Here is a 26,926-nt window from a genome sequence, read left to right as displayed (position 1 = left end):
CTCTGCACTTTTTTTGTGGGGTGATGAACACTAAAGTCTCTCATGACACAGTCAAATGTATCTTTTATCAAAGAACTTATTTAGTAGTTTTTTTTCCATGAAAAAATACAAAGCTAATGAATTCCTAAAACAGAAATCCAAACACACAGACTTCTGCCCAGCGTTACAGTGGCTTTTAGAGAACAAGATGTACTCAGTCCCAGCACAGCCTGAATGAATGACTGTGTCCTCCGTCCTGCCCAGAGTCACAAATCATGCTGACTGTCTAGCAGCAAAACAAAGCTTGAGACCCAAGATGCAGGCAGAGAAGGACTTTTCTTCGAAAACCAAAAATAGTTACCTGATTTTATTGCTCATATGTTTTGGTTTCTTCAATTCAGGTATGTAGCATTCCTTATTCATTTGCTGCACAAGCAGATCAAATGCTTTTGGTTAAAAAGAGTAAATAAAAAGTTAAAGTGTCCCGTCCGTTGTTTACAATAAGAAAAAAATACATTTGTTTGTATAATGGTTTAAATATGAAAGTATAAAAAAATTACAAATTATATCCATTTGAAAATAAACCCTTTGCTTCTTATCAATGTTCTGTTGCTGAACTCAAGAATTACAAGATGTTTTGTACTCATATGTTTAGTGGTTAGTTAGGTTTTTATAGTGGATTGATGGGGGAAAGATAGGGAAGACAAATATGTAATAAAGTGTAATTTTATTTATGTATTAAACAACACAAGATAACGATTTGACACAAAATAATATAGTCATAAGTTTCTGATATTTTGTCCAGTTTTTTCAATTTCACGACAACTAGTTAAAATGACAAAAGCTCAGACAAAGATTGTATTTGTTGTCAGGGTATTGGATTGTGTTAGACTGTGTGGGTGTTTTCTGTGTGTGCCCACCCCTTGTAAGTAATACCATAATTGTCCATGCAGGCTGTACCAGAACTAGTGCTTTCAGATGTTTTCAGCTGTGACTGTGTGTCATCACTGTCCTGCTATTGTTGTGAGTCACTGAGCTGCTCTGTTTCTGCAAAGCTAGCATGGCATCTGTATTTCTCCCATTGGTCTTTTCATGAACTGCCAAGAAGGAAATTTGAACAAACAATCCTCACTTTTGTTTGCTCATGCTGGCCCATCCCAGAAACTGACAGCTGTTACCATGGTAATGGGGATCTGCCATGCAAACTGGCTTGAGTATACAGCAGCGATGTGTTGTGGCGTCTACATCACATATTTTGAAGTTACTCTTTGTTGAACTACTATATCTGTTATTATATTTGCACAAAACAGACACACAATCAACAGTGACATCTACTTTACATATTGCCTTTTTGCTAGAACGTTCAACAATGATTGCTCATGAAGCCTCTGCAATAGATTATACACTTTCTGTCCAAGTTACATTGCTACCTGATCAATTCACAGTGCACAATGCAACATCAACGATTTATTGCAATCTGCAACTTCACCACTAGATGTTGTGAAATTCTACACTACTAACTTAATACTTTTTCAACTATCTTTATTTCAATAGAAATACTAATAGTACTTGGGCAGATGGACATCTAGCATATATATATAAATTTATTCTGAGCTGCAGACTTAGGGTCTGATCAAGATTTGATCAGATCCTAAATCTAACTCTGATCAAGAAGTTTGTTTTCTGAAACAAATCAAAGAAAATGGACAAGAAAGTTGATAGGGCCCACTATGTTTGTCAGTCATGTCTTTTTCCAATTTCAGTTTGTCAGTATTAGAGTATTTAAAAGGATTTTCTTCTCTTGCTTACCAGCTAAGGTGAACTTATTTAATGAGTTTATTAAGATAGCTCTCAGCTAGATAATGCACTCGTGAAAAATATGTTATATTTAGTTGAAAATGTTGATCCAATTGTGGAGATGCATCAGGACTGATGTGTCACGCAGTATCATCATTCACTAAAATCTGTCAACCTGTGATGACCACAGTGAGATGATCACAATGTGAGTTAGTATCATTTAGATGTGCTAAGTTTGAACTGTGTAAGCATGGAAATCAAAATGGCTGAAACTCTTCTTTATGTTTCTCTGCAGGTGAAGTGGTGGCAGTGAATATGACTATTCCCAACACTGTCATTAAAGGAGCAGTTGGAGGGGAGGCCCTTCTTTCGGTCCACTACAATAGTTTCAGCCTTGACCCCCCGGTCATTAAGTGGCAGCTAAAGAGGGAAAAGTCTGTCACTGTTGTCCAGTCAATTGGAACAGAGATCATTGGGACCCTGAGGCCAGAGTATCGTGACCGCATCCTGGTATTTGAGAACGGTACTCTACTTCTCCACAACCTTAGACTCACTGATGATGGAACTTATGATGTGGAGATCTCCATAACAGATGATACCTTTACAGGAGAGGGCAGCATCACTCTCACTGTGGATGGTAAGAGTATTAGTTCTCAATTTGTCAGGGTATTGTAAGCCTTAAAATTCAGTTTACTCTCTTTAGCATCCTTCAAGAAACATGATTTGGTCTTTGACATACCGTAGACCACAGACCAAATTAAGTTTGATTATTGTTGACTAGACTCAGATTCTAAGATTTAGTCTTGACTGAAGGGCTGCTAGATTTCCATTAGTGATGCCTTCAGGTAAAAAAGAAAATGTAAATTAGCCAAAGTTTTTGCTACCTTGGAAAACTCGGGTCCCTTAACAGTAGTTCATACTGAGAGAAACAAGCTGAAAAACTCATATGGATCATAGCGTGTTTAGAGACATCCAGGCTTGACTGGAACCAATCGGATGTTCTGGTCCACACAACTCAGCTCCATTTCTGCTGATCGCCATTTTTCTGTTTTACCAGTGTACAAAGACAATTTTCCTCAAAGCCACTTTACAGGAAATTTTGCAAACATTCACTCATTGAAATTGAAATCCTGTTTTACCCTCTTGCACAACTGCTGTGTAAAATGTACCTAAAAGCTGAGTGCATTGATTTGTAAATCTCATAAACCTTTGTTTTATTCATAATACAGAAAACGTGTTAGCAAACCTTGAATTTGACGCTAGCAACACATATCCAAAAGTTGAGACGGGAACAACAACAGGCTGTAATGATGATGACGTGCAATTCAACATCGTCCTATGTTGGTCATGACGTTAAAATCTAATGTATCGCTACATGAAGATCAGTATGGTTTCATAGTAGAATCGTCCAGAATTGCTGAACTGACCTGTGTGCAGTCCAAAACCTTTGCCAACTGAAAACAATTTGTGCATCATGAAACTTAATATACAACAAAGATAACCCAGATTTGTTGAGCGGCTGGAGACCTTTATCAGAAAAGAATAGAATAACATGCCTATTTCAAAGGTCCAACTACTGGTCTCTGTTCCCAGATGTTTACAGACTGATGGTAAAAGAAGAGGGAATGATATGCAGTGGTAAACATGGCCCCGTCTCCACTTTTTGAGATAAGTTGCTGCCATCAGAGTAAAGATGAGCTAATATTTTTCATGAAATAGTAAAATGTCACACTTTCAGCATGTTATCTTTTCTGTGTTGAATTGTTGAATGGGATTTTGATTTATGAGATTTTGAAATTACTGCATTCTGTTGTCTTTATTCTTTGTTAGGGGTGGGGGGGGATACACAGAGTGCAATGACAAACCCATATTATTCCTCACAATGCTGAATTGTTCAAAGTTTGTGACGACTGTGAAAACAGCTTTCTTACTGAGCAGATTTAAAGGCCTTACGCATACACAGAGGTATTTCCTCTTTGGCTGCTGAGGTTACTGTTCTGACTGTAGGTGGGAGAAGCTATGCTTGGAATCTTATGAGTTCACCATATTCCATAAATCATTTGGCTGTGCTGGTATGTTGCTTGTTACATAGCAGATGAGACAGAAGCTAAACTAATCTGGGAGCATGTGGTTTAGGATGTGTCTGTTCAACATATGCTTGTCTATCAATATTAGTATTATAGTAAACTGTAATTTTATGTTTTCACATCTTTTAAGTATTTTTAGAGACAAGGGAGAACATTTTCTGATCAGACTCCTTGAAATTATGGTAACTAAGAATATTAAAAACGTGTAAAACAATGTGTACATTTCTGTAATTGTCACCTGTCAGTTCAAATTTGTGTCTGGATCTACACAAATGGCAAACCATTAACACAAATGGGCATTGTTCAAGTACAGTTTTGAAACACACTTATCAAGGCTGAAAAAGATTTGATATTTTGCAGGAAGAGATGACAAAACAGAAAAGGAGAAGTCAACTAAAAAGACTATGCATAGAGGTCAAATCATATCATACACCTCTGGCAAACGTAAAAAACAGCTTAAAGGTGCAATCTCTAGAAAAGGACATAAAACTTGAAGGGCAGCATCTAACATCACGTAACACAGAAATCAGACAAAAACTCAGGTGAAAGCAATTAGAACACAATACCATAACTACTCAGGAAATAGAGAATGCAATGAGAAGGACAAAGCAAAGAATCTATAAACAGGGAGATAGAGCCGGCAAACTTCTTGCCTGGCAGATTCGCAGAGAAGAAGCCCAAAGAGAAATACATGATTTGAAATCAGGTTCTAATACAATTACTAACCCGAGAGAAATAAACAGCATTTTTAAAAAAAATTTATGAAGTACTTTATTCCACCCAAGGTCATTTTCCCGAAAAAAACAAAATTTTTCTGGATAAATATGACCTCAAAAAGCTTAATGAGGGAGCTAGGGAGAGTTTAGAGGGAGTTATCACAGAAAAAGAAATATCAGAAGCCATCTCCAAAATCAGGTCAGGGAAATCTCCCGGCTTGGACGGCTTTCCCCATTGAATTCTACAAGACCTTTCTCCCTAAACTGCTTAACCCTTTGCTATTGATGTATAACCATGCCATTGAAAATGGAAAACTGCCAGAATCTCTAAAATTGGCACTGATTACGGTTCTACCTAAACCTGGGAAGGACCCGAAATTATGCAGTTCATACAGACCGATATCACTTCCATCTATAGATTATAAAATATTCTCTAAAATACTATCCCTACGATTAGAAAAACACATTCCTAATTTAATACACTTAGACCAAACTGAATTTATCCAGAATCGCTCCTCATTTGATCATGTCAGAAGGCTTTTCAACATCATACATGTCTCTGAAACCGATAACTCTCCAACAATCGCTGTGTCGTTAGACGCGGAGAAAGCTTTCGACCACGTAGAATGGCCCTATCTCTTTGAGGTAATGAATAGAATTAATTTTGGCCCCACTTTTCTTAAATTGATTAAGATATAATACAGATACCCAATGGCTCAAATTCAAATAAATAATGATATTTCTCCTAAAATTACCCCCTCACGCTCCACAAGACAAGGCTGCGGTCTCTCGCCCTTGCTATTCACGCTGGCAATAGAACCGTTAGCAATAGCAATAAGATCCCACCCATTAATTAAAGGGAAACAGATAGGGGGTGTCACCCACAAAATTTCGTTGTATGCAGACGATGTCTTAATTTATTTGACAAAACCGGAATCGTCAAAACCCAATTTATTAGAAACTAGTGGTGGGCATGGATGTGTAAACTTTGGTTCCTATCCAAACAATAGTCGTTTAATCCTGAGACTGTTGCAATTGCCGTGTCGAGTGCTTCAATACAATAGTGTAGTAACCCCACGCATACCTTTCTCACTGCAATTAAGTTTTATTTCGGATTTATTTCGTATTTTATTTTGAATTTAGTTTTTTTTCACAGCTGCCTCTGCTATTCCTGCTCTTCTCAGGTGTACCTAATGTAGTTTTACATCATTTGTAACGTGATGTATATCTTGAATAACAAATTGTAAATAACAACACGTTTATTCGTGTCCCTGCCCTCACTTTCCTCATGTTTTTTTCTCGCGGGGGTGCTGCACAGCCGCGGGGCCTTTAAGAATTTAACATTCTAAATGTGACGTCACGAGCTACCAAAGCTTCCAAAGCAAATTCTCAAGCGAAGCTTCTCCAGCGAGGTCGCTCTTGGTGTACATGCAGCAGGCAGACCAGCTTATTCACATGCATGGCTCCAGCAGTTTCTCTAGCTTCGCCAACTTCTCATATTCAGCACTTGTTGGGAGGGCCAGGTGGTGCTGCTGTTGCGTTGTGTGCAGTGCGTCTCTGTTGCGCCACACGCGCTTGATCATCTCGAGCAAGGCCGGATTAACTATATGGGCCTGCGGCACAGTGCCCAGGGGCACCAACCATTCACAGCCAGTGGGGGGGCACCACACGACAAACTTTAAAAATATTTTTTTTCATGAATGTTTGTACACTTAAAATGATTACACTTGACACTTGACATAAATATTCATATAAAATTCATTATTAAAACTAATGTGATAAGAACAGCAACGATATATCATAATTCTGAGCAATAGTGGCCTAATCTGAACATTAACCCCCCTCCCTCAACCTGTCAGTTGAGCCAGTCCACCTATGGTGAAATGCATCATGTTTTTAAAAAAACGCGGTAAAAATAAAAATAAATGGATAGACATCAATTGAGTGGTTGTGCAAAGAGAAAAATAAAAAAAATAAAAAGACTCCAGGCGTTTAGCGGCAATTAAAAATGTTCCAGTGTTAGATCGTTTCTTTATAAAAACATCGACAACTGCTGACAACCAGCTGGCTATTGCTAACGGTCCCATCATCTACCACAACCGAGCGGCTAAATATGCAGCATCAGCACGGCACAACGGTAAGAAAACCAGGTTTCTTACAAATGATCTCTTCCAATGCCAGCTGCCGAACAAACAGTCAGTGTCTAGAGATTGGCTAATATATTCCCCTTCAACCGGCATGGTGTATTGTTTTGCGTGTAAATGCCTGGCCGGGCAGCAAAATGCTTTCACCGAGGGGCACAGTGACTGGAAACACCCGGACAGTCACAGCCCACGAGAAGAGCGCAAGCCACCGCGAGTGTCTGCTCTCACTTCTCAGGAGGTCACACAGGATGCGTGTACGGTTGATGTTGTTCTCAGACAACAAAAAGAGGATGCGGCGAAGTATTGGAGAGAGGTGTTGCGACGCATTGTGGCCGTGATTAACAGGGTGCTTGCGCAAGTCTTGAAAGTCTTAATAAGTATGGAATTTTGAAGCACTGTTTTCCAGACCTTGAAAAGTCTTGGATTTTGTGTGAAAGTCTTAATAAAGTATGGAAAATAAATGTATGGTAGAATTTTACAGTATGCTCAAAGGCATTGTGAAATGAGAAATAGGAAGGTAGGATATAAAACTATAATTTTACTAACTGGTCACGTACTGTATTAGCCTAATGGGATGAGATGTGAGTGAAGAGACTGAATTCTACATACATTCATCCATCCATTTATTTATTTTTCTATAGATAGTTTTTGTTACACTTGTTTGATGTGAAATTCATGTACTTGTGATTTTCATGTTTTGAAACGTTTTCATCAGTAAAAGCATAATTTACTGTGAATAATGCATTTGTTCATTGAATACTAGCCTATAAAAATGAACATTTCTAATAAACACAGTTGGTACAATCTGAAGTAGGCAGTAGGCACACAAGTTACAAGTACATAAAGTTAAGGTCTTGGGGAAAAAAAGTCTCAGTTTTAAAAAAGTCTGGAATTTTGATTTGGAAAAAGAGCAAGCACCCTGGTTAAGTTTTGAAGTGGTTTGGCATTCCGGGGAGACAACTTATGGTGTTCTGGGACGGCTGTGGCAATGACGTCCCCCTGGATAATAGGAGTGTTGTTAGTGCTGCATAGGTGGATGCTCTTTGAATTGATAATATATTTCAATATAGACAAATGCTCTTCGAATTGATACACATTTTGAATCTGTACATTTTAATATATGGATGCTGTTTGGATTGTTAGTGAATTGAATTGATTGGTTTTAAATGGAGATATTTGAATAATCCTACATACTGTATATAGATGGATGCTGCTTTAATTGTTACTGATTTTGAATGAATACGTTTGAAAATGTAGCCTAGGGGCACTTGAGGTTTAGTGCCCAGGGGCACCACATTGACTTAATACGGCCCTGATCTCGAGGGTGGAATTCCACCGTGTTGGAACATCTTGCACGAGCGGCTCCTGAACTTGCCCAAGGGAGGTTTGCTGGACTTTCAGCTCGTCTGCGTTGGCCGGACTGTGTTTGATATGTCCCACCATTTGTCGACACTTGGCAAGTGCAGCACCAAAACCCCCTTCTCGCAGTGACATTACAGTCGCTCTCTGTACAACATGTGCAACACACGGCAGATGCTCGAAGGGCAGTATCCTCCCTGCGGCCACCATATTAGGAGCGCTGTCTGTTCCAACAGAGCAGATTTTGTCAACTATCCCCCACAGATTAGCGACCTCCATAAACTGCCTAGCACAGGCTTCTGCAAAGTGGCGTTCTTCTGTTTTCATCACACCTAACGGCAGACAAAGCACATCGGCCTACACCCGAGCTAAAATATCAAGGTAAAAGTCATCACAGTTTGCTTACCTATTTTGACCCAGTTCCCAACCCAACTTTGAGAATAGATTAACGGCAATATTTTTTATATCGCCCGATAAGACTCTCAAATTATCGCAGCACGTTGACGCCGATAACGGCCCGCCACTAGTGAAATGCAACTCATGGATTGGGTAAATATAATGTGAAATCATTCACAAGTATGTTTTTCTAACACTGACTATTTATTTTGTAATATATAAACCTAACCATTTACATTAGTCCCAAACCTAACCATTTTCATGCGAGAGTGAGGTACAAAAGTGAAAGGACTGTGGATAACAATGAGTGGGACAGGTGCTGAATGCATCTCTTCAGCAACATCAACATTTTTGAAAAAAAAAATCAACAATTTTTGATTTATGAATACATCATCATGTAGCAATACATCAGATGTTGATATCATGACCAACATAGGTACCAACATACCTTTAACGCTGTTTACCAATGTCGGTGTTATATTCTCTATCATAAGATTGAGTTAATAACATTGATAAGATATTGAGATTTTGTACATGGAAACACAGCATATAATGTAGAGCTTGATTGGAATTGCAGCATCAGTTGGTGAGAGGATGTTTCCAAATGCCGACTGTCTGGTGATAGCTAGATAGGAGATTATACTAGGTGAGCATGTGCCACAGATTGTCTCAAGGTAAGAAACACTAAATATTGTAAATCTCTCCCCTTTTTTGTGGACAAAGTCCAGTTTCTTCAAGCCCTTTAATTTCCTTTATTTTGAATAGACCTGCACTCCATTAAATATTCAAAAAACTTTGTTATCTTTGCAGTTGTACTGTAACGTTCCTGGTGATAACGCACACCTAAAGATTTTTTTTTTTCATGCATAGTCTTTTTTTTTTGTTGAACATTCTGTTTATTGAATTTTTCCGTATTCAAGACAAGTATTTGAATAACTTATTGTGAACATATTTTCAACCTAAGCCCCCCCCTCCCACTCCCTCCCCCCATTTCCCATTACTGGTATATATGTCTACAGAAATGTAATTAAATACAAATTATAATACAATAGGATCATAACATAAAAAAGGCACACACACAAAAAAGTAAATAAATAAATAATATAATAAAACACATGAAGAGAAGTACATAGTGAAAATACATAGATAAATATATAAAAGAAAAGATAAATAAAATATAAATATAAATAGTTTCTCTAGTCAGCAGCTATATCTACTTTTGGTGTGGCCCGTCAATCAACTATGTCAGATTACCCCATATTCTCTCAAATTTATCTGGTCTTTGTTTTAGATTGTACATTATTTTCTCATTAGGGATACAGGAGATCAGTTCACTAAGCTATAGAGAGGGTGGGGGTGGTTGTTCACTCTTCCATTTAAGAGCTATGCATTTGTTGGCTATTGTCAAAGCTATCCTTGTGAGTCTGATTTTGTTGTCCCTTACAGGCAGCATCAACGTGTCCCCTAATAGAGTTAGCCTTGGTTCAAGAGGAATATTTGTTTTTGTTATCTTGGATATGGTTCTAAGTATTGTTTCCTAGTAATTGGACAATTGTGTAGCGTTACCGGGTATTTATATACCTATTAAATATAAGGATTTATGAGATGTTCTTACAGTCTCAAATAAACCTTACCTCGAATTCAGGGCACCACCTACCTAGGTTTTGACTTAATTTAAGTCACAGTCAGGTAGGAAAACTGTTCGAAATCTTACGATCCTGGTGTTAAATTAATATTCAATTAATATTCAGTCTCATATCTCGCTACTTTCGTGAAGTTCTCGTTTGGTTGGACAGACATTACGTAAAGAAAGCATACGACACAATCTGTGATTATAACATATATATAGATATATGAGCTGTTTATTACAATGATATGATCTTAGACATGAACCTTTAAACAAACAGGAGATGCATGGAATATGGGTGATTATATAAAACACTTAGTGAATATAAAATAAAATATGGGGAATGGGGAGATACTGGATGTATTCAAATAGTTTGGGTTGGCTGACTATTTGACGCTAAATACTGACATTTCGGATTAATGTATCATTCTGTGAAAGCCTCGAGACATCCATCAAACCCACTTTAAGGTGAAAACGGGTCGGTCTTACTGTGCTTAGCCGGTTCGGAACACGGCAGCGGCCACGCGGGGTCCGAGGGGATTTCTCTTCCGCTCTCTGGGCCTTCCTGGCTGTGGTGGCTGACTTTAGCGGACTTCTCAGTTGCTTCTTTCACCGGGAAACCGAAACGATGGTGCCGAGGACTGTGGTTAGCTGATCGAATCTTTTGAGTGTCAGTGGGTCCGTTGCTTCTCTGATGAAGTGAACTTAAGTTCACAGAAGATTAATAAAAGGTTGCTTGGAGTTGGCTTTCTTGGTAGGAAAAGGTGATGATGGCGTGAAACAGCGGAGGTTAGGACGTGCGACGTAGAAGGACGTGGATGGCGAGGGACGAACAAAAACACGTAAAACGTGCATCTTCAGAGTATTTCAATCTGTTTCTTTGTTCGGGTCTTTCTTTCTCGTCTCCGGGGTCTCACTGGGTTCTGGAGGGTCTCCTCCGGTCGTCCGCTGCATCGTTATCCACACGTCCTTCCGCTCTCTCCTGAGATTATGGGAAAACTCCCAAACTCCGGCGAGCTCTTCTCTTCTGCTTAAACCATCTCTAAAAGTCTCTGAGCAGCTGTTCTCTGCTCAAATCTCCTTCTGAAACTCTGGGTTGGAACCCTTCTGGAACAAGAGGCAAGAAGCAAGAGAGCAGACGCCTGAAGCGAGCCAGCAAACGAGAGAACTAGAGAGAGACAGAGAGCGTGTTTTCCGCGGGTTCCGGGTTTTGACTCTCGGAGGCGGGGCTTACACTACTTTTCCAGCCAATGACATGCTTGAACTGTGTGCATGTCTGCCTGGGTGTCTGTGTAAGGTGATCTGTGCTATATGGGGATTTCTGGATTTAGACAAAGAAAACTCTTATTTCTCCATTACTCCCATCTCATAGAACATTTGTCTCGGTGATTCTGAAAACACCACATCTTGTTAAGATATGCAGATTAAAGATATAACATAGACTTGTAATATAAAGACATCAAAATAACACACATGATAAAGACAATTATGACTTTCAAAATTCAGATGAATATCTATGAAATCGTGACATATGAATAGTGAGTCACACAATGCTAATTTCTGTGTTAACAATGGGGACACTAAACAAATACCAAATAGATACCGAAGGGACATCGTTAAAAGTTAAATTGTTGCATATACATTGTCCATTTTACTGAGTCCTCTGGGATTTAAATGTTCAACTAATCAACACTGCAGACCACTAGGGGGCAATGTGGTTCCATCAGGCAGGTTGGGCATTTTCCACCAAAATCAGTTCTTTGTCAATATTTAAGCCAGAATCGTACAAATTGTCTCTATATGCGTCTTGTGATCAAGCTGGAAACCTGAAAGAAATTGTACACGGTTATCAAACACATTTAATATAGTTTTAAGATTCGACTAAAAGTGAGTCTTCTCAGTTCGTGTGTAGCCATCTGGTCGGTTTGCTGGTGAAAAGGGGTGTTAAAGTGTCAACTTTCGAGTTATGGTCTAGATAAGATAGTAAGTGTCCCACTTTTCCAAGAGTGAGTTCGACTCCCCAAAAGCTCTTAAGGGTGTTGTAAATTAGGCAGTTTCTGTCTCTTTTTCCTTTGTGGAAAGAAAATGAAGATCTGGTTTATATCCACATACGTAAACATCCCCCACAGGAATGTTGGTTTTGTCAAAGTTTGAAAAACTCTTAATCCACACGGCACTGTGACTGCTACAATTGAGAACAGGACCAGAACATATGGAGAAGAGAGCCAACTTTAGATTTGCACCTTGGACAGTATTGAGAGATTATCTGATTTATTTTGTGTAGTCTTTCAGGGGTGTGATAGACTCTATGTATCAGATTATACTGGGTTAATACATGTTTACTATTAAAGGAAAAACGTTGGGCCTTTTCACATAGCTCAGTCCAATCAGCATCTTCAAAATTATGAAGCAAGTCGGCCTCCCATTTTTCCCTAACCATAAGCCCCTCTTTTTCTAACAGATTGTTAATGCCAGTATACATGCGAGATATTAACCCCTTGAGTTATTTTTTTACTACTCAATATATCATCTAAGGGTTGTTTTATACTTGGTGGAAGTCTGCCCCCCTGTTCCGTTCGAATATAATGCTTGAGTTGCAGGAATTTGAAGAAGTGCCTCTTATCAAGGTTGTATTTAGCTCTAAGGTTTTCAAATGACTCCAGGACTCCATTTTGTAAGTCCCCGAATGTCCTAATGCTCTTTGTAAACCATACTTGGGTGATACCATCTCTTAGGACCTTTGGTAGAAAAGGGTTTGCATGAAAGGGAGTAAGGTTATATAACGGTTGACTGCTTTGGGTCTTTTTACGTAAATCATGCCACAATTTACAAGTGTGTTTTATGAATAGATTTGTTGTCAGCATGCATAGTTGTTTGAGTGAAGGAACATATAGTCCAGGCAAAGTAACTAATTTTTGAGCCAAAAATGGAACTAATTGTAAAAGATTTTTTTTCAGCATAAATCATTTCTATGGGGTGTTCAGAACAACATACTAAAAGTCCTAAGAAATCCCAGTTGAGGAAATATGTTAAATTTTCATCAATCCGAGATGTGTGCCAGTAGGGCCAAGCAACAATACACCCCAATGGGGTTATTTTTTCCCCTTACTCCTATCAAAATGAAACTTTAAACAATGAAAGTACCCATGAACAGTAACATTTTTTGTATTACAAGTTTCTTTGAAAATAAATTGTAATATGCAAATGAGCTATACACTAATCAAATATGCCTGTATCATGTATGCACATGATACAACTTGGGAGTGGGACCCCACTGAGAACTCAGCTTTCCCGCTCTTTTGACAAATGGCAACATTTGAGGGCAGCGTGGGGGAGGGGATAGAATTCTAGACAGAGTACAAGAAGACATTTCATTTGACTTTATTTCACACACACACTTCTCATTTGAAGTCAGATATGTCACACAGAAATATGGTACGGCTACTGTCATAGTCTTTGATGGCTACAAAGAAGAACCAACAATAAAAGATGCCACTCAACTGCGCCGAACAGGTGTTACTCCTGGTGTAACTGTACACTTCTCTGGTGACATGATCATCCAATCCAAAAAGGACCAGTTCCTTAACAATAAGGAAAACAAACAACGGTTCTTGGTTTATCTCAGTGAAAAACTTGAGAGGGCTGGGTGTATCACAGACCATGCAAAGCATGACGCAGATGGTTTCATTGTTCAAACTGCCATTGCCTCTGCCAGAACAAAAGACACAGTCTTAGTAGGTGATGACACAGACTTGTTAGTACTCTTGTTGCATCATGCTGATCTGAATGCACAGGAGCTGTTTCTGGCACCAGAACCAAAGAAAGCAACAAAAACAAGACGGATATGGTGCATAAAGCAAATGAAGGAGTTACTTGGTCCCAAGGTGTGTGACAATCTCCTCTTTATCCATGCCATTTTAGGCTGTGATTCTACATCTCGTCTTTTTGGCATAGGAAAGGGAATGGCACTGAAAAAAGTCAAGAATGACACTAGCTTTCTTGAACAAGCTAAGGTGTTCAGCCAGTCACATGAACATGTGGGAAAAGGCATCATTATTGCAGCAGGTGAGAAAGTTCTGGTATCACTGTATGGGGGCGAAAAAGATGAATCACTGGATATGCTGAGATACAGGCGATTCTGTGAGAAAGCCACTCAGAACTCGTCTCCAGTGGAACCTCAAACTCTCCCTCCAACATCAACAGCTACAAAGTTCCACAGTCTTCGGGTCTTTTACCAGATAATGGAGTGGAAAGGGGAAAGTGAACATATGGACCCAAAAGACTGGGGGTGGTATGTTTTGGATGGGAGATTTACGCCAATAATGACAGATCAGCCTGCGGCACCACCAGAGATACTCGATGTAGTCCGCTGTAGTTGCAGGAAAGACTGCAGCACAAAGAAATGCACATGCAGAAGACATGGACTCCCTTGCACTGCCATTTGCGGAGAATGTCGTGGTACTAGCTGCACAAACTCACAGTTGCCTGATTTATCAGATGAAAAAGAAAAAAACTAATAAAAAATAAGTAAATAAAAAAATCTAGAAAAACCAAAAAAAAAAATTTAATTAAATTAAAAAACACAAAAAAAACCTCCCCTGTTGTTGCTACCTTGTTGTGGTGGGGAGGCTTGTGTGCCTCCATGACACTGAAGACTATACCGGCGGGGGTTATACCCCTGGCAGGTACTACCAAGCCAGGCAGCTTTCAGGTTAGAGGCCAGTCTAAGAGCAGCATTGCCATCACCCATTGGCAGTAGGATGATTGGATGAAGATTGGGCCGATGTATTTGTCATACATTCAATTCAATTCAATTCAATTCAATTCAATTCAATTCATTTTTATTTATATAGCGCCAAATACAACAAATGTCATCTCAAGGCACTTAGATAGTAAGTCCAATTCAAGCCAATTGGAATTCAATTAATTAATAATAATTATTACATGAATGGTGTTTCTGCCTGTGCAAATTAGTATAAGGGTGGAGCCCATGTGCATATTCAAATTCATTTTCAAAGAAACTTCTAATACAAAATGTTTTACTTTTCATGTACACTTTCATTGTGTGAACTTTTATTGTGGTAGGAGTAAAAGAAAAAATTAGGCCTATTTGGATGTATTTGGGGCATATTCGATTAGTGTATAGCTCATTTGCATATTACAATTTATTTTCAAAGAAACTTGTAATACAAAAAAATTTACTATTCATGGGTACTTTAATTGTGTAAAGTTTCATTTTGATAGGAGTAAAGAAAAAAAAATAGCCCCATTGGGGTGTATTTTGGGCATATTCGATTAGTGTATAGCTCATTTGCATATTACAATTTCTTTTCAAAGAAACTTGTAATACAAAAAAATTTACTGTTCATGGGTACTTTCATAGTGTAAGTTTCATTTTGATAGGAGTAAGGGGAAAAAATAGCCCCATTGAGGTGTATTGTTGCCTGGCCGTATTGGCATACATCTCAGATTCACGAGAATATAACATATTTCCCCAACTAGGATTTCTTAAGACTTTTAGTATGTTGTTCTGGACACCTCATAGAAATTATATAAGCTGAAAAAACTTCTTTTACAATTAGTCCATCGTAAAATGCTACTTTGCCTGGACTAATATGGGACTGATGGAAGACACATAGAATTAACACATTGACTCCCAAGTCACGTAAAACTACGTTTTTACTGCCCATGCGTTGGCTCCCACATGGTAAAAATACGTTTTTACGTTTTTTTTTATGGATTCTGAATCTATACATTCTAATGCACATTCTGTGTGATTTTTGTAATTATGTGATGAACAGAACTGACATAGATGGCAGTCAAAAACTGGTGTCTACTCAGTGTCAACTCAAGAACAATTTTGATAACGCTGCATTGATTGTTGTGCATTTCCGCATTTTGTCCAATCGCACGTGTTGGTTTCCAGAGGGTGACAGTAAAGTAACATAAACAAACAACAAGAAGGAGAAGAAGACACGCGACAAGTCTAAGGAGGCGGTCTTATGAACATGTAAACTCCTTTGACACAAAGACACGATGCAAATCCTCTGACCCGGATAGTACCTAAAGTGCGACAGGCTGAAAGAGCACACGTTTCACAAAAGCCCCGATATCTCAGTTTGTTGTTGATTTTGGTGGATACCCGCCTTGGTTTAGCTAAGGATAGCTCGCTAATGGCGGCACCTAGAGACACGCAGTTTTGACCCACAAAGAGTTTAAAGTCTCAGCTTTCAAACGAGCCATAACATGTTTCAGTGGCCCTATCACATAATATGCTGTGACTGTACAAAAAACGTAAAAAAAAAATGGTTTAGAACGCAGGGATTCTACGACATAATTCTGTAAAAACCGCCGGTATTCAATGTGTTAATATCACATTGTTCCATCTGTACCCAAGAGGGGGGTTGCTGTAAATTTGCTTTCCATACCCAGACCGCCAGGCACTGTGCTGCCCAGTAATAAGTTTCAAAATTAGAGAGTTTCAGTCCGCCTTCCTGAGGTGTTCCCCGAAGAATTTTTAACCTTATTCTGGGAATTTTGCCCTTCCATATAAACCTAGATAGAGCTGAATGCAGCTGTTAAAAGAAGTATTTAGGTACTGTAGTGGGTAGCATCTGAAACAGAAAGAGAAATTTCGGCAGGACATTCATTTTAATACAACTGATTCAACCCACCTTTTAACCCATTTAGGCCGGGAAAGCATTGCCGCATTTCTACCTTTAAAGCCGGGGGCGCTGTTGCGTTATTCTACCATTAAGGCCGGGAAAGCGTACACGTCTTTTTTCCTGTATAAGGGTTGTTTTGCACCAATTTTCTTCAGATACTTTTATTTTCTTACATTTCTCCATACTTGGCCTACCTGGGGTTGAAAGTATCGATAAATGCACAGCGTTTTAGCGGGCATATACCGGCTTTCAGCGAGTGACTCATATTTTGAGTGACAAAATATATATATATATATATATATACGTACATATATATATAATTTATTTTAATATTTCAAGATCACAATAATCTTCCAATTTAGAAAAAAAAAAAAAGTTAAAACACAAATAAAATACACTTCAATTGGATACATTTTAAATTTATTTTCCCAAGCCACGCGGAGCTGCAGCATAAGGATGAAAGAGCCACATGCGGCTCCGAAGCTGCGGCTTGCCGACCCCTGATGTAGCAGAAAGGTGTGATTCTTACAAACTCACTTTGAAGTAGTGCAGCAGGTCTCTGCAGGTGAGTTTTACTCCTCCAATTTCTTTTTCCACCAGATTTTCAGGTGACAGAAGTGCTGGGATGAGGTTAACCAGCATAACAGCCATGTTTTCTACATACAGGAAAAAAGACGTGAACGCTTTCCCGGGAGTCTAAATCCCGCCGGCGGGATTTTTGACACTTCTCCAAAAACACATCTGTAACTCTGTGAGTTTTTGTCATTCAAACATATAAGTGACACCATTAAAAACCTTGAAACTTCTAGTTTTCAAATATATATATTAAAATAAATTATATAGCTGAGAGTGAACAGAAATCTTTGGATTTTCTGTAGTCTCAGACTGCAGCAGCTTCCTAGGCCACACCTATTGCTATTCATATGTAAAGTACCAGGTGATTGAGTGGCTATTCACAGGTGAGAACACACCCCAGTCAGCCAGCATGTGGGGGAAGGCAGCAATGTCCTGCCAGTGACAGACAATTATCACATGGAGAGTGACAGGGGGGTGGGGGGAATCAGGGGTGTTACACACCCATCTAATTAGTATTCAACTAACAGAGACACTGCCTGGAGTTACAAATACTTTTTTACAGTTTGGGTGAAAACAAAAAAACATTTCTGACTGCACTTTTTACTTGTATGCAGCCAACACTTTTGTTTACAAGGTTCAACCTTCAAAAGTCTTGGCTAGATATATTTATAGTGTGTTTTCTTGCACGTTTGAAGACCTCTAAAACTTGTTTTTTTGTACAGTTGTGTTTACCCTCAATTTAACTAAAACTTGTTTGTATTATATTCACTTCACTCTCATATTGTTTTTTGTTAGGCTTTTCAGAATACAACCATATGTGTCACTTTTGCATAGATGTTTACAGTTAGTTGAAATACTTGAAAATGTCAAAGTGTGACAACTGCCTCAAAGTCTCTGAAAAGGCCTTAGAATCCAGAGGGTTAATGGTAGAATAACGCAACAGCGCCCCCGGCTTTAAAGGTAGAAATGCGGCAATGCTTTCCCGGCCTAAATGGGTTAAGCTCCGCTTACTTTTTTTTTAGTAGAGGTAAATAGTTTAGAGAAAAAGCCTTTGAACATACATTGGGGATCTGAAGGCCCAGATATGTTAATTTATCAGAGCACCATTGAAAGGGTATATTAAGTCTCGATATTTTAGTCCCAGCTGTGTTAAGTGGCATTACAACACTCTTATTAAGATTGATCTTATATCCAGAGATAACACCGTATTCAGTTAATGTTTCTAATAGTGGTGGGCCGTTATCGGCGTTAACGTGCTGTGATAATTTGAGAGTCTTATCGGGCGATATAAAAAATATTGCCGTTAATCTATTCTCAAAGTTGGGTTGGGAACTGGGTCAAAATAGGTAAGCAAACTGTGATGACTTTTACCTTGATATTTTAGCTCGGGTGTAGGCCGATGTGCTTTGTCTGCCGTTAGGTGTGATGAAAACAGAAGAACGCCACTTTGCAGAAGCCTGTGCTAGGCAGTTTATGGAGGTCGCTAATCTGTGGGGGATAGTTGACAAAATCTGCTCTGTTGGAACAGACAGCGCTCCTAATATGGTGGCCGCAGGGAGGATACTGCCCTTCGAGCATCTGCCGTGTGTTGCACATGTTGTACAGAGAGCGACTGTAATGTCACTGCGAGAAGGGGGTTTTGGTGCTGCACTTGCCAAGTGTCGACAAATGGTGGGACATATCAAACACAGTCCGGCCAACGCAGACGAGCTGAAAGTCCAGCAAACCTCCCTTGGGCAAGTTCAGGAGCCGCTCATGCAAGATGTTCCAACACGGTGGAATTCCACCCTCGAGATGATCAAGCGCGTGTGGCGCAACAGAGACGCACTGCACACAACGCAACAGCAGCACCACCTGGCCCTCCCAACAAGTGCTGAATATGAGAAGTTGGCGAAGCTAGAGAAACTGCTGGAGCTATGCATGTGAATAAGCTGGTCTGCCTGCTGCGTGTACACCAAGAGCGACCTCGCTGGAGAAGCTTCGCTTGAGAATTTGCTTTGGAAGCTTTGGTAGCTCGTGACGTCACATTTAGAATGTTAAATTCTTAAAGGGACACTATGTAATAAATTAAGTCATTTATTAGCTCAAATCAACATATTCATTCATAAGTTAGTCCTCATTGGTGTAAAATGATCTCTGTCAAAAATCTCACTTATCCTCCTGAGTGAAGAATGACTTGTCTGTATCTACATAGAGCAGGTAAGCTCTATGGAGGCTGCCATGTCCTTCCGGTCTATGAAAAATGACGAAGTGCCGAGAGGGACATAAAGCACTTCGAATCGCGATTTCCCCACCAGGCCTACAAGCGGAAATGACGTCACAATGACGTCATTTCCGCCATATGGCTTATTACAGCCGCTAATGCTAAATAGATTTTATTCCTTGGCACATATGTCTTTGTGTTCATTAGCTTTCTTTTTGTAAGTGCATCATCTTCTTCTTTTTATTATTATTCCTATGCTCCCCCTGGATATCTTCTTTTTGGCGTTATGCTCACATTTGTAAACTGTTATTTTGTTGATTTACTAATAAAGTTTAAAAAAAAAAAAATGCTAAATAGATTTTATCTCGTAAATTATCCCACTAATAATGCATTGATTGTTACCAAACTTCTGCCGTAGTACACATAGGCTCTTAACTCACAAAACGAGGCATTAGAAAGTTTGTAAGTTTACCGGGAGTTTATTTACCGCTGCTAATGCTCCTATTGCTAACGCTGCTAATGCTAACGCTGCGTCGACGTCACTTCCGGTAACTCCCGGAATCTGACTAATTGCATTGCTTGCACACCAAAGGAGATGTTATGTTATCTGACATGTTATCTGTCATCTGTATTTATAGTGTTGTTGTATGTGTGTTATGTAATTCTTTGTACTGTGTGTCTTGATTTCTTTTTGTTTGTATGGACCTTGAGTCTGAAGCTATAGCTTCTTGAATCTTGACACATTCCGCTTGCCGTAGTTCAAGAAGTTGCAGCGCACATTTGAAAACGTGAGGCGCTAGAGAGCAAATTCATTCAACTTTGCAAAATAAAATTGCACCACTAGATGGGGGAAGAAATTGCATAATGTCCCTTTAAAGGCCCCGCGGCTGTGCAGCACCCCCGCGAGAAAAAAACATGAGGAAAGTGAGGGCAGGGACACGAATAAACGTGTTGTTATTTACAATTTGTTATTCAAGATATACATCACGTTACAAATGATGTAAAACTACATTAGGTACACCTAAGAAGAGCAGGAATAGCAGAGGCAGCTGTGAAAAAGAAACTAAATTCGAAATAAAATCCGAAATAAATCCGAAATAAAACTTAATTGCAGTGAGAAAGGTATGCGTGGGGTTACTACACTATTGTATTGAAGCACTCGACACGGCAATTGCAACAGTCTCAGGATTAAACGACTATTGTTTGGATAGGAACCAAAGTTTACACGTCTGTTTCCACGAACCCCGCGGATTGCCGGACCCCTGAATGAGCCATTTTAATCTAGATTAATTTCAAGATTTCAGAGAGATTAATCTAGATTAAAAAAATTAATCTATGCCCACCACTACATTTCACACTATGTCACATTGGCACTGGCCTACACAAAACAATAAGCTACATGTGGATGATTGCTTTTTATTACACGTTTGCTGGTGAGACTGGATAGAAATGCTACTTTATAATGTAATGTTAACTTTATGTTCACACTTAAGACACTCGAGACTGACTTTGAAAACAATGACATGGTTTGTGCACTCTATAGGATTTGTCTCCAAAATACTGATTTAAAGTAAATGGAGGAAAAACAATGCTCCGTTGACTAAGACTGATTTGAAGAGTGAATTTAAATGCCATTTTTGTTATGAGCCTAACTGAGGAAATACTATTACCAATTATAGTATTTAAAAAATTAAGGTTTCAGTTTAAGGTAACTACAATCAGTAGCAGTGGTTTCCTTTTTGTTTGAGTGTTGAGAATTAAGTCATATTTGAAATGTGTTGCAGAAAATTTAACTTCCTTTGGTTCTAGGATCTTAAGATCATCTTGAAAAGTTGGCACAATGCAACTTTCAAGCAAAATGGTATGTGATAACTACTGGATGGGAACAAAAACATACTTATGGACAGACACGCATCTCTATATGATGCTACTACTTATTGTCCTTTTCTGTAAGATGTGTGAATTAGTCACAATATTAACAAACGTAAAAGTTGTTGGTTTTCTTTTTGGTCAGCAAATTTAGCAAAAATGTTTCAAAACAGGCTTAGGATAAGTTAGTTTGGGTAAGTAATTAAAACAACAATAATTATACAATTGGATAAGAATTTCCTGGTTTATGAAATTAATTTTTCAACGTTAACATTTTGTCAAGTCATATTGCATCATATTATATCTATCCATCTATCAATATATATATATATATATATATATATATATATATATATATATATATATATATATATATACATATACACACACACACACACACAACTTAAAGTCTATTGTTTCTACTTCACCTTTACCCAGAGCCTATATCCAGGCCCTTCATCGACATGGAGGCTTCTTCAGTACTGGAACTCAGTGAAAACGTTATCTTCAACTGCTCCCATGACAATGGAACCAGAACAACATACAGGTGGTTCAAGGGTGGAAAGCTCTTGACCAATCAGACGAGATTTGTGTTGTCACCTGATCAGAAGCTGCTGACCATCACACGGGTGTTGATGGCAGATGATGATGTCTACAGCTGCGTAGTGGAGAATCCTGTGGGCAATATGACAAGCCTGCCTATCAGACTGGCTGTGTACAGTAAGTGATGACTTGTCTGTCACAGTGCAGGCAATAGTTAATCGCATCTTGCAATACATAATGACATGGTCAAGCAGAATGAGAGTGTGATCCTTTCTCAGAAACACAGTTGGAAAACCTGAGAAACACATGACAGAATCAGCTAAAAGTATCAAGTCAGACTTCCAGAGTGCAGACCTTAAATGTGTAATTCAGAGGTATATTATACATTTTCATAAACATTTTGTCATTTTATTAAAATTCAAAAGTCAATAGAATTATCATCATTAGAAAAGCCTGTCACATGCCCCTTCTCCCATTTCCCAATTTGAACACACTTGATTCCCCTCCTGACTCCACTCCTCGTGTTTCAGTCCCTACCACCTGAGATGTGAGCAGAGGAGGCAACAAGCGACATGAAGAGAGAGGAGACAAAGTTACAGGCAATTAACAAAATGAGACATCCTTGCTATGTCATATGGAATGGGAATGGATCTATTAAATACAATAAAATAGTAAATGGCAACATTGTAAAGTGGTGACCTGATGATGGTATTAAATTAGCTAGTGCTGAAAATGCAAATATCAACCTCAGCATGTCAAAGGGGGGAGAAAAGTTAGACAATTTTCAAAGGAACAGTGGATCATCATCTGTGAACCATAGTTATCTGGACAAAATTACATGACAACGGTCAGATGTGTTTCTGGAACACTGGAATCTTTTTCTTTTCACCCTGTACACATCGAACTTCAGGTACAACTCAGAGTCCTGCCACATACAGAAGTATTCTGATGATACGGCTGTTGTGGCATGTGTGCGTGGGGGACAGAAGGAGGATTGCAACGACCTTGTGGAGTCCTTCAATGGCTGGACCAATAAGAACTGTTTGCTCTTGAACACTACCAAAACCAAATAGCTGGTGGTGGACTTCAGAAGATCTAAAACTCCATGCCAGTCAGTCTGCATTGATGGAAGGGAGATAGAGACTGTTCAGACCTGCAAATACCTGGGGGTGGTGCTGGATAATAAACTGGAGTGGTCTGCCAACATAGAAGCAGTGTACAGGAGGGGCCAGAGCCGTCTCTTCTTCCTGAGACGGCTCTGGTCCTTCAATGTCCGCAGTGACATGACGTGCATGTTTTATCACACTATCACTGAGAGTGCACTGTTCTATGCTCTTGTCTGCTGGGGGAGTTGCACTACAGACAAAAACTGTAGGCGCCTGGACAAACTGGTGAAAAAGGCCAGTTCTGTAGTAGGCAGAAGGCTGGACCCTCTCGGTGCTGTGGTGGAGAAACGGATGAGGAGGAAGTTATATTCTGTTTTGGAGAACATTAAACATCCTCTCCACAGCATCCTGGCAGGACAGAGGAGCAGCTGCAGTGAGAGGCTCATCTCTCTGCGCTGCAGGACTGAGAGGTTCAAGAGGTGCTTTGTTCCCACAGCCATAAGGCTTTTTAACAGTGACTGCTGACATGTTTTTCACAAATGTATTTATTAATTTATTTAGTCATTTATTATTATTATTATTATTAATATTATTATTATCATTATCATTATTATTATTAATGTATCTTTACTCAGATTTTTACTCAGAAATGTATTTATACAGCATTAAACCTTCCTTGTCCATTAATGTTTTCTTTATGTTGTTATTTAACTTTAATCATACATCAGAAAGAAGTTCCCTTTACATCATCCTCTCCACTGGTGGAATCTTCCTTCTCATCACCTTGGGGACAGTATGCGCCTGCTGGACTCCTTCAAAAAAGTAAGATTTGATATTTAGTTTTGAGTTAAACCTTAATAGCACAAAACCATACTTTTAAAAGCCTATAATTAACAACAAATAAGCAAGCATTAAACATTTAATAATTGTGTTATCTCACTTCAAGACAGCAACCCAGAAAGCCTCTCTCCAGGATTCGTGATCACTCTCATCACATACCCATCAATCACGATGGTAAAGTATAGCTTTCTTTTTCACTTTGATTATTGTTACCATAAAGTGTGAAAAACTAATACAAGAATTATGTGTAAAGATTATTTGAACTGAATACTTTTTCCTATTCCCAAAAAGTGAAATTACTTTTACAACATAAAGCATCAATAACATTATAAAACCTCCTGTACTGTTCTTTGTTACAGCAGAGCTGAAGAATCCTCTGACTGAAACACTTTATTCTTTCATCCTTGTGTTTTTTCGAGGGTGTGCAGTGTTGTCCATTATGTTGAGGAGCTTATGCAACATTAATCTTTGCATATTCAGCTCTGGGGGATCCAGAGAAGTCCCCAGCACAGAGCCAGCCTTTATCAGTTTGTTGAATTTCTTTGAGTCATTGGCTCTGGTGCTGCTGCCCCACCAAATGGTTGCAAAGCCTGAAATAGTCTCTGATTTACTCCTGGTTCTTCTAAACCACCCAATTATATCCTTTGTCTTGGTTACATTCAGGATAAGGAGACTGTTGTCATGTCACAGTCTCCTGTGGTGCTTCTATGTGATGGACTACATTGTCAAAAACACAGCCCTTCAGTCTCACAAACTGTGGCTGTTTGCCAGGTAGTCAATCATCCAGGAGTTTGTGGAGGGATCCTCCTCTAATTTCTAGATATTCTAGCATCACTATGTAGGCTGAACTGTATAAAAAACACTGGAGAATTCAAAGAATATCATTGTCTTCCTCGAGCCCTCTTTCATCTACCTGAGTCATCCGGATGAGAAAAGGCTCACTGAAGCAGATATGATGGCATCTTCAACACATTCCCCACAGGATGTCTTCTAAAGCACTTGAACGTTCTCCTGACTCAGGCTAAGGTTGAAGAAGTTCTGTAGAATCCCACATATCTATTTAGTACAGGTCTTCAGGACCCTAGGGCTGACACCCATTGGAGCTGCAATTTCGAGTTGGAGATTAATTTCCAGCTTTTCTCTGTACACATCCTTTATCTCTCTTATCTTCTTTGTCATCTGTTTTGGGTAAAAGCCACAATGGTTACTTTTTAAAGTCAGGGGAGGAGGACAGCCGTATTACAGTTTTTCTCTATTGGTTTGGCTCATTTCTTGAAACAGAAATTACATTCTCAAAACTCTAAGATCATTTGGCATAACACTCTTATAGTTCAGCACAACAGCATAGCTAAAGCAAAAGCACATATCTCTCCCAAAACTGTTCACCCATGCTTCAGACCTGATTTCTTTCCCATGTAAAGAGTCAGTGCCACCCAAATTGCAAAGATCTTTCTCAGTTGCCTAGGCTCATTTCTTGAAACAGACCGGATGTTTTCAACACTCTTTAGTACTTTTTGCAAAACTAAACTGAATGGTTCAGCAAAACACCATGGTTCACCAGCAATAGCTCATATCTCCCCCTAAACAGTTCAGCCATGTGTCAAAATTAAGTTTCTTTCTCATTCAAATTGTCAGTGCCCCCAAAATGCATTGTCCTTTTGGCATTGTGCGAGCACTACAAGTCAAAATGTTTAGATGTTTTGTCACTATGGCATAGGAATACCTAACAGAATACAATAGTGTATAAAACTGAAGGAAAAAAGTTTCACAGTAAGAATAGCCTCAAAGCACACACAATACACTCATACCCACCATTTTTATTCACACAAATACTGTGAAGTACGTAACTTCCATACAGTATAGTATTATAGAAGGAAAAGAAAAATATACATAGCACACATATACTGTAATATAAACACAAACAAAAAATAAGCAAAATTATGTGGCCTACAGTACTGTAAATAAATCTGCAGCTTACAGAAAACACTATAGCAACACTTTACTGGTCGCTGTCGTCCCCCTCCCGCTCACCCTCACCCTCACCCTCACCCTCCCCCGTCCTCACCCTCCTGGCCATCCAGACGTTGCTGTCTGTCTGGCCACAGATTCTCATCAACATCGCAACGTATATTTTATTTACTTTGCAATGCAAAGCGGGAAGAAACGCTGTGCATGCCGCAACCATCCCCTACACTGATCTCCTGTAATGTCTAAACATGACAAGATCTTTTGTCTTGAGCATGATGCTCATACACTCTCCACCTCCAAGCAGAGAAAAACTCCTCAATAGGATTAAGGAAAGGGGAATAAGGTGGGAGCAACTCCATCATCATTCTTGGATGCATAGTGAACCAAGCCCTGATGAGTGGACCACGATGGAAGTTGACATTGTCCCACACAATCACGTAGCGTGGTAGGTGAGACTCAAGAAGACCTCGCTCATATTCAGGGACCAAATTAGTATAAAGGTGGTCCAAGAAGAAGAGGAGCTTCTGTGTGTTGTATGGGCCAAGAGTGGGGATGTGAGTGGCCACACCATTCTCAGAAATGGCAGCACACATAGTTATATTGCCCCCTCGCTGGCCTGGAACATCCACCATGGCCCAGTGGCCAATAATGTTGTGGCCACGTCTTCGCCCCTTGGCCAGGTTGAAGCCGGCTTCATCTACAAACACAAGGATGTGAGGGGTCTCATTTGCTTCCAATCCCATTATTATCTGGAAAAGTTAGAGTAAAAAAATTACATGTACCCATCTGTGCTTTTTAGCTGTTTTCACACACTGTTTTTATTTACTTCTTTTACTCTGTAAAGCACACTGAACTGCTTCTAAGCAAGAAATCAATCACTCAATTACTGTCATGAATTTATCAAACGTTACATGAGATTCTATATAGTATTGATGGTATCATGTTCTTGGCCCATTTTGACAATTGAACAGATTATTGTGCATGTGATGACTTATACAATGAAATCATGCTGACATATTTTGGATAGAAGAACCATTAGACCAAGAATCAA

General features: G+C 39.2%; 1 protein-coding gene across 1 annotated transcript in view; it reads left to right on the top strand.

The window, feature by feature from the left end:
• The first annotated feature begins 272 nt into the window (after positions 1 to 272).
• Positions 273 to 26,926, top strand: part of LOC142401441 (hepatic and glial cell adhesion molecule-like) — a 31,792-nt gene continuing 5,138 nt past the window's right edge. The window contains exons 1-5 of the mRNA XM_075486860.1: positions 273 to 380; positions 2,072 to 2,413; positions 21,857 to 22,138; positions 23,796 to 23,889; positions 24,014 to 24,081. Of these exons, the coding sequence (XP_075342975.1) occupies positions 296 to 380; positions 2,072 to 2,413; positions 21,857 to 22,138; positions 23,796 to 23,889; positions 24,014 to 24,081 (871 nt within the window). The 5' untranslated portion in view covers positions 273 to 295. The remainder of the gene's footprint in view (positions 381 to 2,071; positions 2,414 to 21,856; positions 22,139 to 23,795; positions 23,890 to 24,013; positions 24,082 to 26,926) is intronic.

Source organism: Odontesthes bonariensis, chromosome 16 (assembly GCF_027942865.1).
Source record: "Odontesthes bonariensis isolate fOdoBon6 chromosome 16, fOdoBon6.hap1, whole genome shotgun sequence".
NCBI classification, from domain to species: domain Eukaryota; kingdom Metazoa; phylum Chordata; class Actinopteri; order Atheriniformes; family Atherinopsidae; genus Odontesthes; species Odontesthes bonariensis.
This window is presented reverse-complemented; position numbering and strand designations above follow the sequence as displayed.